The sequence below is a fragment of the Rattus norvegicus genome, chromosome 1 (genome assembly GCF_021556685.1).
Source record: "Rattus norvegicus strain SHRSP/BbbUtx chromosome 1, alternate assembly SHRSP_T2T, whole genome shotgun sequence".
NCBI lineage: Eukaryota > Metazoa > Chordata > Mammalia > Rodentia > Muridae > Rattus > Rattus norvegicus.
Genome location: NC_141534.1, coordinates 106,021,100 through 106,036,951, shown reverse-complemented (window position 1 = coordinate 106,036,951; position 15,852 = coordinate 106,021,100). Strand labels below are relative to the sequence as shown.

The 15,852-nt window shown below is 50.1% G+C and overlaps 1 protein-coding gene across 7 annotated transcripts in view; it reads right to left on the bottom strand.

Moving 5' to 3' along the window:
* Shank1 (SH3 and multiple ankyrin repeat domains 1) overlaps positions 1-15,852 on the bottom strand; it is a 49,552-nt gene that overhangs the window by 25,966 nt on the left and 7,734 nt on the right. For 5 of the 7 annotated variants that reach the window (XM_087593572.1, XM_087593583.1, XM_087593548.1 and 2 more), the window contains exons 7-15: positions 13,844-14,011; positions 13,348-13,464; positions 7,703-7,780; positions 7,395-7,461; positions 6,805-7,135; positions 5,862-6,055; positions 686-799; positions 467-542; positions 26-52 (exon numbers count right to left, since the gene is read on the bottom strand). In XM_087593572.1, coding sequence (XP_087449698.1) covers positions 26-52; positions 467-542; positions 686-799; positions 5,862-6,055; positions 6,805-7,135; positions 7,395-7,461; positions 7,703-7,780; positions 13,348-13,464; positions 13,844-14,011 — 1,172 coding nt within the window. The remainder of the gene's footprint in view (positions 1-25; positions 53-466; positions 543-685; positions 800-5,861; positions 6,056-6,804; positions 7,136-7,394; positions 7,462-7,702; positions 7,781-13,347; positions 13,465-13,843; positions 14,012-15,852) is intronic. The other 2 variants (XM_087593549.1, XM_087593550.1) reach the window with 1 other exon arrangement.

The window sequence follows — 15,852 nt, the reverse complement described above, 5'->3', positions numbered from 1 at the left end:
CCCCACCCTACCCCGCCCCTCTCACCTCCCTGAGTCAATCCCATCGATCAGACTTCAGAAGCAAGTCAGCCAGCAGCCAAGGAGGGGACAGGTGTCAGTGTGCCCCTCTCTCTGTCCCCACCCATGGGGTCCTGTGGGTTCCACCTGCCCCACCCCCCCGCTGGTATGACATACAGGGTGTACATATGTCCAACAGCATGAGACTGCACACAGACAGGGAAACAGGAAGGAGACCAGGGCTTCTAACTAGCCCCCACACAAGAACCCAGGGGCCCAGACACACCCAACCCACATTAGATGGTCTCAATGGCTGCCAGAGGCAGATTTGGGATTGGGCTGTTGCTACATTAATGGAATTCTGCCTCCTCTGGGCTTTCAAGTTGACCAAGATGAGAAACAGGCTTAAAGTGTGCAGTGTGAAGGGAGCTGGGAGAGGTGGGGCACCTAAGGGTGTGAGGACATTTACCTTGGGGCATCGAAGCTGTCGTAAGAGCCCACTGTGTAATGCCTGAAGAGTCTCTTTGCCTTGTCACTTCGGCTTTCTGCAGGGACATAAAGCCTTGGTCCCTCACTTTGTAAACAGCAAGCTCAAGCCTACTCCCAGACCTCTGCACCCCACTCCGTCGGGCGGGCGGCAGGAGGGATGGGAAGATTGCAGGGTGCGATGGAGAAGGCTCCTTGTTACCTTGTCTTCCCTCCTGGGAACGGTTTGCCACCTCTTCTAGGCAGTCAGAAGGGAACCAGCCAACTCGACCTTTGACCTGGCCTTCCCAGAAGCCTCCTTCCCCGATGCTGAGCACTGGATGGGACAGTGGGAACAGAGAAATGTTTTGAGTTGTCTTTTTTCTTTTCCTTTTCTTTTTCCTCTCTTCCCCCCACCTCCTCCTCTTTTTTTTCTCCCTCCTCCCCTGCCCCACTACACTTTTGAGACACGTTCTCCTGTATTCTAGGTTGGCTTTAAATTCACTTAAAGTTGACCATGACCTTGCACTTTGCACCCACATTCTTTCACCTCATTAGTGCTGGGCTGACAGTATGCACCCCAGAGCCAGTTTTGCAGTGCTGGGGATCGAACCCAGGGCTTTGTGTGTGTTAGCTAAGCCCTTTGACAGCTGAACTCTAGGCCCCTCTTGAGGTTTCTAGGCTTCTCTTTTGCTCCCAACACACTTGGTGCACACTGTCCTGTTATCCCAACACCCAAAGATATCCTTAAGATATGTTTGAAGTACGAGCACTGAGTCTTCTTCCAGGGGACCTGGATTCGATTCCCAGTAAACACATGGCAGCTCACAGCTATCTGCGGCTCCAGCTCCAGGGGCTAACAATGGTGCATAGACACACACAGGCCAAAGGTTCATACACGCAACATTGAAAAAAAAAAAAAAACAACAACTCAAAAAGAAACAACTGGTACAGGATTTGTGTATGTGATTTCAAGGCTAGCCTAGGCCATATCACAAAACCCTCTCAAAACTCAAAACAAAACCTTAGGATTGGAGGTGGTGAGATGACTTGGTGGGTAAGAATGCTTATAACACAGTGGGTAGAATGCTGACTGTACCACCCTAAGGACCAGAGTTTGGATGCCAGCAGCTACGCTCAAAGGAAAACTGGGAGTGGCCACGCACAACTTCAGCACTGCTGTTGGGAAACAGGAGCATCACCGGGGTTTGCTCCATCCAGGCCCAGTGAGAGATCTTGTCTTAAGGGAATAAGTCGAAGAGTGATACGGCAGGACACCCAGAGCCCTCTGAATATGTGCACCTGTACAGAAGTGTGCGTATATCACACTCAAAACTCCAAACAAAACTGTTGTGGTGGTACACACCTATACCCCCAGGTATGGAGGCAGGGGGATGATGACTTTAACATCATTCTCAGGACTTGAGAGTTCAAAGCCTGTCTGGGCTACAAGAGATGCTGCCTCAAGCAAAAAAAGGGAAGGTCTGAGAAATGGGGGAGACCATGATGGGGAGCCAAGTTGGGACACTTTTGCATGTGAACTTCCTTAATATAAGAGGAGCATATCAGGTAGATTCTGGGCTCTGTGGCATGATCCTCCCTTGGTCCTTGTCCCTTCTGGTTACCACTCACAACCTAGTGGAGGTTTCCTTAAGTCCCCAAAGCCCCATGGCTCGGGTGACTGCTCTAGAGATAGCTGTGTCCACTCCTACCCTTGCTACTCCCTCAAGTCTCCGCCTGGCTCCTCCCCCACTCTGCCCCTGTGGCCATAAGGATGCTAACAGCAACAGACACACTGTCTTTTCTGTATCTCCAGTATTCCCCAGCTGTTTCTGGGCACAAACGCTGAAGGCAAGCTGGGGCTGGCAGCACAGGCCTGTCATCCTAGCTTCTCAAGAGGCTGAGGCAGAAGGATTGAAAATTTAAGAGGTGCCTGGATTGCAGAGTGAGGTCAAAGCCAATCTTTGTGACTTAGTGAGACGCTGTCTCAGAAAGAAAAAGTGAAAGAAGGGCTAGGACTGTAGCTCAGTGGTAGAGCCCCTGCCTAGAATCCCTCAGTAAGGAGGATTGGCCCTGAGAACACCAAAGACTGACTTCTAGTTTCTACATGCATAAGCATACACTGCATATATAATTACACACACACACCACACACACATACACACACACACACACATACACACACAAAGATGCGAGGACCACACTGAAAAGTCTCCACCATAGCTCAGATAACACAGAAGTCGCCATGAGGCTCCTCGACACTTCTCCCTGCATACCTTCCCCTGAAGATATGGGGTAATGACACAAGCGAAAGCCCCATGTCACAGATGAGACATAGAGCATCCAGGGATCTGGGCTCTCAGTTGGTTCTATCATGCCTGACTGCTTGAGCTTGAGATCAATCATTTGCTCATGAAAAACCTACTAAGCGCTGATCAAGTGTCAAGTACCAGGACAGACACATTTGGACACAACCCATGTGGTTCCTGCCCTAGAAGAGCTTCCAGTCTAGCAGCCCTTAGAAGAACACCTATAGTGATCAAGGGGACAGAAGAGGCTGGGCAGCACATGCCTTTAATCCTGACATTCCAGAGGCTGATACAGGAGGATTGCTATAAGTCTAAAATCAACCTTGTCTATACAGTGAGTCCTCAGTTAACTACATAGCAAGATACCTTGTCTCAAACAAATAGGGAGGTGGGGCTTGGAGAGATGGCTCAGAGGTTAAGAGCACTGGCTGCCCTTGTAAAGGACCCAGGTTCTATTCTCAGCATCCACATGGTGGCTCACGACCATCAGTGACTTCAATCCCAGCATATCTGGTGCGCTCTTTTGACTTCCATAGCATTGGGCATACACATGGTACACACACATTCATGTAGACAAAGCATGCATACATATAAACTAAAACTATTATTTAAAAAATAATGGAGGTGGACGTGAAGGCAGCGCAGCTGTGACATCTCTCACCCCATTGACTTCCAGGGTTGATTTGGACGATCTGGCTGGCTTGGCTGGTTAGGCAGATGTCCCTTTCCTTCCTCACTACTCTATGTGCATCCCTCTTGAAGTGTGCACTCAGTCTAGGAGAATGGCCTTCCCGCACAGAGGAGAGCCATTCTTCAGTCAAGGGTATGTGAATATTTGAAAGCCCCTGCTAGAGCCTCCAAACAAGCTCTCAGAAATGGAAGGAGGGCCAGAGAGACGGCTCAGTAGTTAGGAACATTTGTGCACAATCATTAGGACCAGAGTTCAGGACTGAGCAGGCATGTAACAAGCTGGGTGTCCTATATATGCCTATAGTCCCAGTTCCAAGATGGGTGGAGTCAGTGGGGCTCTCTGCCTCAAAGAAATAGGCAGACAGTGGTCTCCACATTCACCCAGGCATAGGCACCATACATATTCACACACACACACATACACACACACACACACACACACACAAATGCATGCATGCACACACACATATACAAACAAAAAATAAAATCCCCACCATTTTAATGAGGGAATGGACAGAAAATGGTGTTTGGAGAAAGGCCAGATGACAGTACGTGAACTGAATGGACAAGACATCCAGATATCCCTATAACCTGAAGCACTCTAGTAGCTGAGGATACAAAGAGACCATGGAAGAGTTTTCTACATAAATGTACAGAATGTTTGAAACCAAAACATGCTAGTTCATCTATACCATCCTGGCACTCAGGGGGCTACAGCAAGAAGACTGTTGCCAGTTTAGGCGAGTCTTGGCTACAGAGTGAGTTCAAGGCCATGCTGGGCTATAATGTGAGACCCTACCTCAAGACTGATATGTACACAGATTGCTAAATATACAAATAAGTAGATAGATATATAATGGATTGATAGGTATATAATGTAGATAAATCTAACATAGATTGTAGGATCGATTAAAAGATACATGAGACATACAGACGTGATAGATAACAGATACACACACAACATGCACACATACACACACATACACATACATACACACATACACACATACACATACATATACACATACACACACATACACACAGACACACACACGCACACACATACATACACACATGCACGCACACATATACACATATGCACACACACATGCATACACACACACACACACACACACACACACACACACACACACACACACACCATCGACCTTCCTATCCTTGCCTTCTATGGGAACATAGACAACTGAGCCCCGCAAAAGATCCAAGTTGCCAGATGAGGGCCTCTAAAATCCGTGGAGGTCTTCCTCATATCTATGTCCTCTGGACGAACCCTCCTTGTTTGTCCAGTCATCTCTGGTCTGTCTCTGAGTACTTCTGAGGAAGAAGGCTGGCTCTCAGGCAGTATCCAAAGCCTGAGCCCAAGAGACTTGGTGACTTTCATGATTCTCTCTAGAGTCTCATTCTAAAGACAGTGAAGCTGGGGTTCAGAGAAGCTGGCTTCTAGAACTCTTTCCTCTAAGTGGGGGTGGGGGTGAAGCTTCGAGCACAGACAATCTGCTGCTCAACTACTGTACTGCAGAGCTCCTGGGTGGACTGGAATCTGGCAGAACCTATCCGGTTTGCTCTGGATATTACTGCCTTCAGCGTGGACCTCCAAGGCACCCATTTACCCAGGAACACATACTGCCCATGCTTTGAAGGCTGCAGGTCATGTGCTACGGTCACTGTCCTCCAGGGAGAAGGCCAGGCATTGTCACTTGTCATTCCAGTAGCTAGGAGGTAGAGGCAGGACAACCAGAAAGAAGCACAAGGTGAACTTGCAATAATCAGTGAGTTTGAGAAGAGCTTGGGCAACATGAGACCATGCCTCAAAAGGAAAAGCTCCAAGAGCTGAGAAAATGGGCCAGGAGATGAAAGGCCTGCTCTGCAAGCACAAGGACTTGAATTTGGATCCCCAGAATCCATATAAAAGGCCAGGTGTGGCTGTGAGAGTCTGTAACTCCAGCACAGGGAAGCAGAGAAAGGTGGGTTCTTGGAGCTTGCTAGGTAGCTTGGTTGAGTTAATGAACTCCAGGTTTATCAAGAGGCCCTCCCTCAAAAACAAAAACAAACAAACAAACAAAAAAAAAAAAACAAAAAAAAGGGAGGGTGACTGAGGATGTCAACCTCTGGCCTCCCCATACACACTACACACATGCACAAACAGCAGCATACACGTGCCCACACACATTCAAGCACTCATGCGCACATGTGACAATCCATCCTCTAATGCTTAGCTCCCTCTTCCTCTTGACATTGTACCATATGCTGCCTCCCTCTTCTCCAAGCCAAGAGGGACCTCTCAGGGTTCTTTAAAGTCCCCAGAGTGCATAGGACACCAAGGAGGTCTTTGAGCTTCCCTCCCCCTCCCCCTGTCCCAACCCGGTCCCACTCTGTCACCTTTGATCTTTTCGCCTTTACTCAGAGAGATCTCCCCCTCGCCTTGCGCCTGGTATGACTTCACCGCCATGAAGGAGCGTCCAGGTACCGCTGAATAGAGCTTCCTACGTCTGCCTCTGCTACCCAGGGAGCCCCCAGGGCCCCCTGAGCCCCCAGTTCCCCCAGCCGGCCCATCTCGGGGTGTCCCGCTGGAGCTGCATACACAGAAGTTGTGAGAGGCAGGGGAGAGTGGAGGGACAAGGCACTTCTGGAGGGACAAGGGTCCTTGGATGGAAGGAAGGCAGAGTGTCAGGGTGGGGACAGGGATTGAGTGTTTTCCAAGCTCTGGTGTCCTTGGGAGACCAGATGCACCCCCCATTCCCGTTTTAAGGCTCCCAGCTCCACCCCTCCCACGGTCTGCAAGTGCAGCCTGATTCAGCTTCCTGATGCTGCGCTGATACACGCCCCAGCTCAGGAGCCTTCAGTGACTCCTAGCTTCCTCCTGGGGCAGGTCCAGAGGCCACAGCCAACTGTTCCCAGCCTTCTCCCCTTCTTGGGACCTGGGACAGGCCTCCCTCTCTTCCTGACATCCTTACTGCAGAACAGCCCCTTCTCCTGTCCTCTCAGCTTCCAGTTTCCCTTCCCTGGACTCGTGCACAGCCTTGTACATTACTTCCAAAGTCCACGCCCATCCCAAGTCCCTATTCCTGCTCTTTCCTCTCTCTCTCTCTCTCCCTGCTATCCGTCTGTGCCCTTAGCTTGCAGCTTTTTTCTTCTAGTATTCTATCTCACTCACGCCAGGAGTGAGGCCAGGTACCCCCTAACGCCTTTATTTTGCTCATGAGACAATTACAGCTGCAGGTAGGTATAGGATCCACCACTCTTGGGACGGAAAGTGGGCTGGCTGTGTAGGGGCTAGAATGGCTGGTTTGGGGGGCGGGGAGCGGGACGTAGTCCTGCCTACCTGGGTCGGCCTCGAGGTTGTCTCTTGGCATCTTCAGGATGTCTCCCCCGGGATGGGGAGCGTGCCCGGGCACCTCGGGGGCTGCTGGCACTTCTGAGGGTCCCACTACTGAGCTTGGTGCTGGGGGCCGAGGGCTGTGACTGGCCCTGGGGTCCTGAGGTAGGGCCAGGGGTCCCAGAGGATGAGGCCCCTGGGGCCGAAAACACCATCCAATCAGGCAGCGCCATGCTCGTGTCGCTGTTAGCCCGCAGCAGCGCTGGGGGTACAGTCAGCCCTGCGCCTGGGGGTCCCCGACGCCGGGCTGCATACTTGGGGGACTCCTGGAAGGGTACTGAGAGCGAACAGTAGTGGTCAGGGGCAGGCAGGTAGGATGAGGAAACAGAGACAGGTGGGGACCATGAGGGCCAGCGGTGGTGGGAGAGAAAGAAAGGTAGAGATGAGACAGTGAGGGTGGTGACCCGCTGAGTTATTCCCCCACAACTCCTCAGACATCTGTGTCCCATCCTGACACCCTTCAATCAGGTCACCAACTCTGTAATCCCCAATAGGAGGCCCCAGTTTCTCCCTTCCCCCAACTTCTTTTCACTCACCCACATCCTGTTCCCGATGGTTACGAATCAGTTCCCCCAGCTCAAAATTCCCAGCAATCACAGCCACCTGTAGGGGGTGAGGGGTGCCAGGAGGATGCTCAGGAGAGAGCAAGGATGGGAAACATCTTGAATTCCTGTAACCCAGCCTTCCACTCAACCCGCCATCCACACCACTGACTCGACTGATCCTCTCCCTTCTCCCAGAGCTTGTCTCCTTGCAGCGTTCCTCACAGCCAGTGCTTTGGGCCCCTGGTCCTCTGTGTTCCTCTCCTAGTTCCTGCACTGCCAATTAACCCAGAACCACAGACCTGGAAGGGTGTCTGTCCGTTGTTATTTTTCACATCCTTGTTTGCTCCGCGATAAAGGAGGATCCTGGCACAGGTCTCCTGAGAGTGACAGCCGGTGGTCCAGGAGGAAGGGAAAATTAATAGTAAGTCAGCCTGAGTAACAGCTGTGATGCTGGGGTCTTCAGAAATGCTCTGACCTAAAGCAGCACTACCTGGGACTGCAGCCCCTCAACGATAGAGCTCACTCTTTAAATGTGGCTGGTCGGAGGAGAGATGGACTATGTGTATAAAACACACTGGGAAGCTAGGCCTGGTGGTTCCCATCTGCCATCCTGGTTTACTTCAGAGCCTGAGGCAGGAGGATTGCAAGGTTCAGGCCAGTGTGGGCGACTTAGCAAAATGCTGTCTCAAGATAAAAAGTGAGCTTACGATGTAGTCCAGTTGCAGGCCTCTGCCTAGAGTTCCCCAGTGAGGGGCTGGGGAAATGGCTCAGTGTAGGGTGCCTGCCTAACACATGCAAGTTCTGGGTCCAACAAAATGTATAAATAAATACAGAGTTTCAAGGACTTAGGGTGCAAAAATAATAGTAATTTATGTTGATTTCATATTGCAGTGATAATATTTGTAGAAATATCAGGTTATATCAAATCTGCTGCAGACACAAATGTTGCCTGCTTCTTTCCCCTTACTGATGACTGCTGCATTGAAGAGAGGCAGCTAACCTTTTTCCAAGGGACAGTTTGGGGCAGGAGAGGTCTGAGCTGGGGTTGAGGATACTGTTCTCCCTGCCCTGTGAGGTGCTGAGTATCTCTCCTCTCTACCATCAGATTCCAGAAGTTGTCTCCTGCTAAGGTGGTTGGGCTCCAGATGAGGCTGAGCATCCTTGCAGGCAAAGCACCTCTGAGTTCTTTAAGGGCTTCTTGCTTGTGTGTCAGGTGCCAAGCTTCAGAAGGGAGCTCACCAAGTGAGTCTCCCGGCAGAAATCACTGTGGTTATCTCACAGAAGAGGAAACAAGCTCTCTGCACTGTTCAAGGTCATGTGGCTCGTGAAGGATTGACCTCAGATTCCATTCCAGGTCTGTATTTGTGCATGCGTGTCTGTGTGTGGAAACAGTGTGTATGATGTGTGTATGTGCTTCTGTGAGTGACGATGCCCACATGGAGGTCAGGAGACAATGCTCTTTTCCACCTTGCTTGAGACAACGTCCCTTGTTTGATGCTACCTATGTCAGGCAAGTTGGTCCGTGAGTTTTGAGGGGGGAGTTCTTTGTCTCTGCTTGCCATCTCCCTATAGGAGACGTGGGATCACATACTCATGCTGCCACATCTGTTTTTTCATGAGTTCTTGAGATTTGAACTTAGGTCCTCATGCTTGCATGCAAGTGCTTTTAAGCTCTGGACCGTCATCCCCAGTGCCCTAGGTCTGTCTTAATTGCACTCTCTGCCAGACCTAGAAGGGATAGTACACACAATATAAAGGGTGGGGGGCCAGGTGGGAGATAATGGGGGGACATACACATCCCTATCTGTCACCTAGCACTACCCATCACTCTCTGAGCTAAACTAGGTTTCTGAAATGACCCAAGGCCTCACCCAAACAACCCACTTGGCTAGCCCACTTCAATCTCAACACCTATCACATTCCCTTGCTCCAACCATGCTGGCTACTTCCTCCCATCACAGGCAGGCCTGTCTGCCTGAGACAGGGTCCTGGGATAGCCTGGACTCACTGGGCAATCCATGCTGGCCTCAAATGCGTGGCGATCTGCTTGCTCAGCCTGAGCGCTGACAGGAATTCGTTCACATAGCCTTATCTCTCTCTGACTTTCTTGCATGGATAAGTGTGTTCTCTAAGCCAATATTAACCCATTTCCTTCAGAACACTGTGTGCCAACACATTCCATATCCTATGTTACCTGCTCTCTTCCATGGTAGGTCACATAGAGGCATGGGTGCACAACACCAACCTCATCCAGCAGTGCCCAGCCTATAGGGTTTGCCCAGGAACACTTACTCAATGGCATCTGGCCTTTGTCTTGGCCTGAATGAACCTACATTGGCCTGCAGTTCCACTCTGGCTCCCTTGAACGTGAATTTTGAAGTGCCTCTTTATTACACCTTCTACATATACAAGAGTATACTTGCCCTCAATTCAGGTCTATTCTACAGGATGGGATCGAAAGGCCACATTGGTGCCTAAACCCTTGCAGCCAGTTACTGGAGCAAGCAGGGTGTGAACCTGGCCTTCAGATCCCAGTGTTTGTCTGTCTAGGTCCGACTGCTAACATCACTTGCTGGATAACAAAGCAAGTCCTGTTTGTGTGCCGTGTGTAAGCATGTGCAACCACACGCATGTACCACTTTATATTCCCAGCTGCCACATATGTATGTTTTTACATGCTTTCATGCCCCCGACAGTCCACCTCGAGAGGCATGGGGCTATAGTATGGTTCTCAAGCTCCCTAGTGTCTGACCAAGTTTAAATGTCCTAGTCTTAGTGAGGCGCTCCCTCCACTGTGCACCTGGAGAATCGCGTGTTTATTTACAAACTAGCACTGATATCTTGGGGTATTTGTTTTAACATCCACCAGGCTGAGAGCTTCCTTCACCTCCCTTGGGGTCAGCACCGTCTCTGATTAATCTCCTATCTTTAGTACCAAGCACATAGTAGGTGATCGAGAAATACATTTAGAAGAGATGAAGAAGGGAGATGTGGAGCTCTCAATCAATATTCACTTGCCCAAGCCACTTAATTGTCCATTCATTTGTTGAGTCATTCAATCTGTCAAAAACAGCAGCCACCTGTCAAGAGTTCTGAGCCCAGCACTGTGCATAGTTCTGCTGGAGATCCATCCACAGCTCCGTCACTCATTCAGTCTGTCATGCACTCATTCATCTGCTTACTGCTGGTTGGAGCTCGGGACAGAGCAGTCTGTGAGATTCTCTCCCCACTCTTGAGAGAGAAACACAGTCTAGGACTGGACCGCCAGGGGCTACATGTACATACCGAAGGGCTAAGGGGACAGGCAGTGAAGGGTGGAGCTCAGACCTGGGCCAGATAGGCGTATGAATGGAGAAACAGTATATAAATAGATAGAAGGATGGGTTCAGGGATGGATGCATAGATGTAAAAGAATTGCCATGTTCTGGGAGGTTGGGATAGAACCAGAATCTACCAGATTCTGTTCCACTGGGAGGTTTATAACCTAGAGAATCTGAGGATGGACAGATGGATGGATGGATGGATGGGTAGGTGGACGGGTATATGACTAGATGGATGGACAGATGGATGGACAGATGGATGGGTGGATGGATAGATAAATAGATGGGTAGGTGGACTGGTATATGACTAGATGGATGGACAGATGGATGGATGTATTAATGGATGGATGGACCAGTCAATGTGTAGATTAATGGATGGATGGATTGATTGGTGGTGGAGAGGAGGACAGATGAGTGGAAGGGTAGAGAAATGGGTGAGTGGGTGTGTGGATGAATAGATAGATGCATTGGTAATGGATGAATGGGTGACTGGATGAATGAGAGGTGGCTAGGTGGTGAGTGGGTGGATGGATGAATGGATGGGCGACTGCGTAGGTGGGTGAGTGTGTGGACCAATGGGTAGGTAGGTGGTGAATGGGTATATTGATGTGCCCACGGGCAGCTGGATGTCTAGAATGAACAGAGACGGGGATAGAAGTGGACGATGAACCCATATTTGCTAATCATCTTCTGGATCCAGTAGCAAGCAAAGTGTTCACCTGTTTGACCTTTTATATGAGGGATATTCATGACTGACCCATTTCACAGATGACAGAGGCTAGTGGGGAAAAACTGAAGAAGGCAAGACAACACGCTCGTCTGGCTCTCTCTGGGGAATAGTGGCTGCTGTATAATTCTCTGCACTCAGTTTTCCCTGCCCAGATGAATGCCCGCCTTCTGACCGCATCCTGGCAATTGACACTGATGATGATGCTAATAATAACAATTATTATCACGGCTGTCTTCTAGGGATGAATACTTAATGTACGAGACCACTCATCCCTTTCAATCAGCTGACATGGCTCCCATTTCCGGGAGGACAAAGCCTCAGATGGTGGTGGAAGGCACTAGTTCAGGTTCTTCCTGGGTGTGCGGGTGTGCGGAGCTGGGGCTCTCTCTCTCTCTCTCTCTCTCTCTCTCTCTCTCTCTCTCTCTCTCTCTCTCTCTCTCTCTCTCTCTGTCAAGCACCTGCCTCGAGTCAGAGGTCCTGGCACAGAGGAGCGGTAGAGAAAGCAGCAGTGAGCGGGAAGGAAATGCCAGCACCATGTTGCTGGGTTTGAGGAACACCAGTCCTCCCTTGGCGCTGAGCATCCTGCTCGCTGCCACAAGGCGGCAATTGGATGCCCGCCACATCCCCAGCACTGGGAGTTCTCAGGAGGCAGAAGGGGCTAGGGCTGTTTTGGAAGACTTCCTGGAGGAAGAGGGGGGAGCAAATCAGCAGCATCCCAGCAGGTGCCGTCCTCCCTACCCCGAAGTCCCCCAAGCAGCTCTTCAAGGGCAAGAATCTTGGGGTGGGGAGCTATAGCTCCAAAGGGCCTGGCTCACCTGGGGTCTCTTGGTACCCGGGTGGCAAAGGACTATCAGCTCCTGCTGGCAGCAGATCCACCTGGTGAGACCTTTGTCTCCTTGTTACAGCCCATCTCTTCCCAGAATTCCCCGAGAGGGACCCTCCCCACAACATTGAATTGCTTATCCCCAGGCTGCACTGTGCTCACAGCTCTGTCCCCTGCAAAGACTTAATGTGCCTGGCCTCTTGTCTTGTACATAGCTTGTGCTCCCTTCCTGGAGCACTCTTTCCCACTCATCTGCCTCTGCTGTCCTGACATCTTCAGAAGCCCACCTCCACTCAAGTCCAGACACGGCTCTCCAGGGAGCACAACCCTCCATAACTTTACTGGACACAAAGGATTAGAGCAGAAGCTCAGTATAAAGCTTGGAGCCAGACACAGGGAAAAGCTCATTAAATACGATGGGCAGATGGGTGGGTGATGACTGGAGAGATGATGGGTGGATGGGTAGATGGATGGATGGATGGATTGGTAGATGGAGAAATGAGTGATGGGTGGGCAGATGGGTGGATGGATGGGTGGAAGATGGGTGGGTGGGTGGGTAGATAGAGAGACGGATAAGTGAGTGCATAGGTAGATGGATGTTGATTGGATGATGGATGTGTGAGTAGGTAGGTGGATGGATGGATGGATACGTAGATAGGTTTGTAGATGGGTGGGTGGATAGATGATAGATAAGTGGATGGATGGGCAGATGAGTTTGTAGATGTACTGATGAATGGGTGGGTGGGCAGATGAATGGATAAGTGAGTGGATGAGTGGATGGGCAGATGGAGGAATACATGAGTGGATAGCAAGAAAGGTAGATGGACGGATAAATGATGGATGAGTAGAAATGGTGAATGAACAAAGGTTGCAAGAGGTAAGATGTTTGAATGGAGGGATTTTTTTTTTTTTGGTTCTTTTTTTCGGAGCTGGGGACCGAACCCAGGGTCTTGCGCTTCCCAGGCAAGCGCTCTACCACTGAGCTAAATCCCCAACCCCTGAATGGAGGGATCTTGAACTGGTGTGAAGCATGTGCCTTTAAAGGGGCAGGTAGATAGTTCTTGGGCTGACCTTGTTGTAGAGAGCACAGATGTGCAGGGCCGTGTTTCCTGAGGCATTCTGGGCTCCAGGCTCAGCCCCATAGAAGAGCAGGTGTTCCAGGTGCTGAGAGTGCCCTCGTTGGCAGGCCTGAGGGTACAGGGAGTGCATGGGCCTGGTTAGACCTCATCTGAATCCAAGGCCCTCTTCCTTGAGGTCAGGAATCTCTGCATCCACATTCCCTTCTATTTTTTGGTTCCCATAGAGACCTATGATGTTAGCTTCCTGACTCTAAGCATTCAGTTACTCCACTGTATAAATACCCCAGGCTAGCCCTTCAGGTGAATCAAGCAACCAGCCTCTTCCATTTATCTATATTCCTGGAGCTCTTTCCACCTTTTCTTCTTTGAGTAAATTTCCTTCTTCTCTCTGTAAGAAAATCTGCCATCTCTTTTATATTCCAGCCCCTTGGATACTCAAAGTCCAGGTACACAAGCTCTCCCCAGGACTTGGGACTGAATCTGGATACCTGGTGGATTTCCTGCCAGCCGTTCTCATCTGCAATGCCCAGCTGGGCCCTGTTGTACAGAAGTAGCTCACAACAGCGGGGGTCTCCCCCAACCATAGCTGTGTGGAACAGGGGGGTCAGCCCTCGTCGATCCTTGTAGTTGGGGGAGCCCCCAAGGTCCAGAAGTGCCTAAGGAGGGACAGACAACTCAGGAAGGAAGGAAGGATAGGTGGTAGCCTTAGTTTCAAGGGGCTGGTAGGGAGGTAAGACTTGAATGACATATACAGGCTCTTATCTGTCTCATTTCTGCTCCAATTTGTGTGTGTATGTGTGTATGTGTGTGTGTGTGTGTGTGTGTGTGTGTGTATGCTTGCACACTCACGAATGTGCTCCCATGTGTATGCTAGCACATAGAGAAGGCCAGGAACCAATGCTAATAGTCTTCTTCAATTGCTCTCCAATTTATTTTTTGAGATGGAGTCTCTCATTGAGCCTAGAGCTCGCTCACCAATCCAGATGGAATAGCTGGCTAGTGAGGTCCAGGGATCCTCCTGCCTCTACCTCCCTGGCACTGAGATCACAGGCACAGGCCACCACACTCTGTTTTTCTGCTTGGGTGCTGGAGATTGAACTCAAGTTGTCATGCTTGTACAGACGCCACTGATGGCACCATTGCTCCGGCCCCTCTGAGAGTCCATAGACTCTGAGCCAGGCTTTGTCTCAATCTGCACTAGTCCTAGCCTTTAAGAACGATGAGAAGACAAGGCAGATGGTGTCGCACGACCCTCTCTCTCTGACATACAGCTCAACCTTTTCCTAGTGAGTGACTTTTGATGAGCCACTGGAGGGTGTCCACAACCATAGGCTTCTTAATTCATGGCACGGTTGTAGGGAAGACAAACAGAAGGATGGGGGTCTACATGATAAGAATGTCCCTGATCAAGTGTAGGGGCACTAGACAGACGCCCAGAGAAGGAAGCCTGGGAAGGACAAGCATGAGGCGAACCAATATTGAACCGGCCTCCTGAGGGTAGAAGTTGTAGGGGAAAGAGAAGGGTGCAGAAGAGGGAGCAGTTTAAGCTTGTATAAGAACAAGTGTGGCAGTTGTCCTTGTGCAGACAGCCCATAGCAGCCATGAGCAGTAGGACACTACAATGAACTGTCCCCAGTGGTGTCATCCAACACAGTGGCCACAGGGGGGCGATAAGTACCTGGCTGGCTGGTGCATCCAAGAAAATGTGATTTTAATTTTATTCCGTTTTAATTAATTTAAAACTAAACGGCCTGTTGTGACCAGTGATTAAGGGACTTGATAGCAAAGATCTGAAACCACATAGACAGACAGACAGACAGACAGACAGACAGACAGACAGACACACACACACACACAGAATATCCATTTATTCTGGGTATAAACAGCAATTGCTCATGCCAAGTGTTTGTGAAAAGAGGGGTCAGTGAACCGGGGCATCTGTGAATATGGCTGTGCCTCAGTCTTTGGAAGCAGCCTATCCTGACCTATGCCTAAAGAGGGATCAGTTGACCTGGTAGAGGCAGAAGAAAAAGAATATTTTAAGGTAAGACTGCTTGCGGGGACTGGGGGATGGACAGCTCAGTTAGTAACGTGTTTGCCATGTAAACATGAAGGCCCGAGTATGATCTCAATAATCCATGTAAAAAAGTGCAATCTCAACACCGGTGAGACAGTGGCAGGTGTATCTCGGGGGCTTGCTGGCCAGTCAGACTAGCCTAACCGGGAGCCCTGAGTACCAGTGAAAGCCCCATCTGGAGAAATACGGTGGCTAGTTCCTGAGGCCTGGTGGCTGGGGTTATCCTTTGGCTGCCACACTTGCACATGCCTGCTCATAGGTTACATGCACATGTACTTGTATGTACACACACACACACATGCACACACACACACTGCACACTAATTTGTTCTGGGCATTTTGTGGGAAAAGAGGGTTAATTTGTTTGGGAAAGCACATTTTGTTTCTTTGTCGAGAGAGTCTCATGCCGCCCTGTTAGCC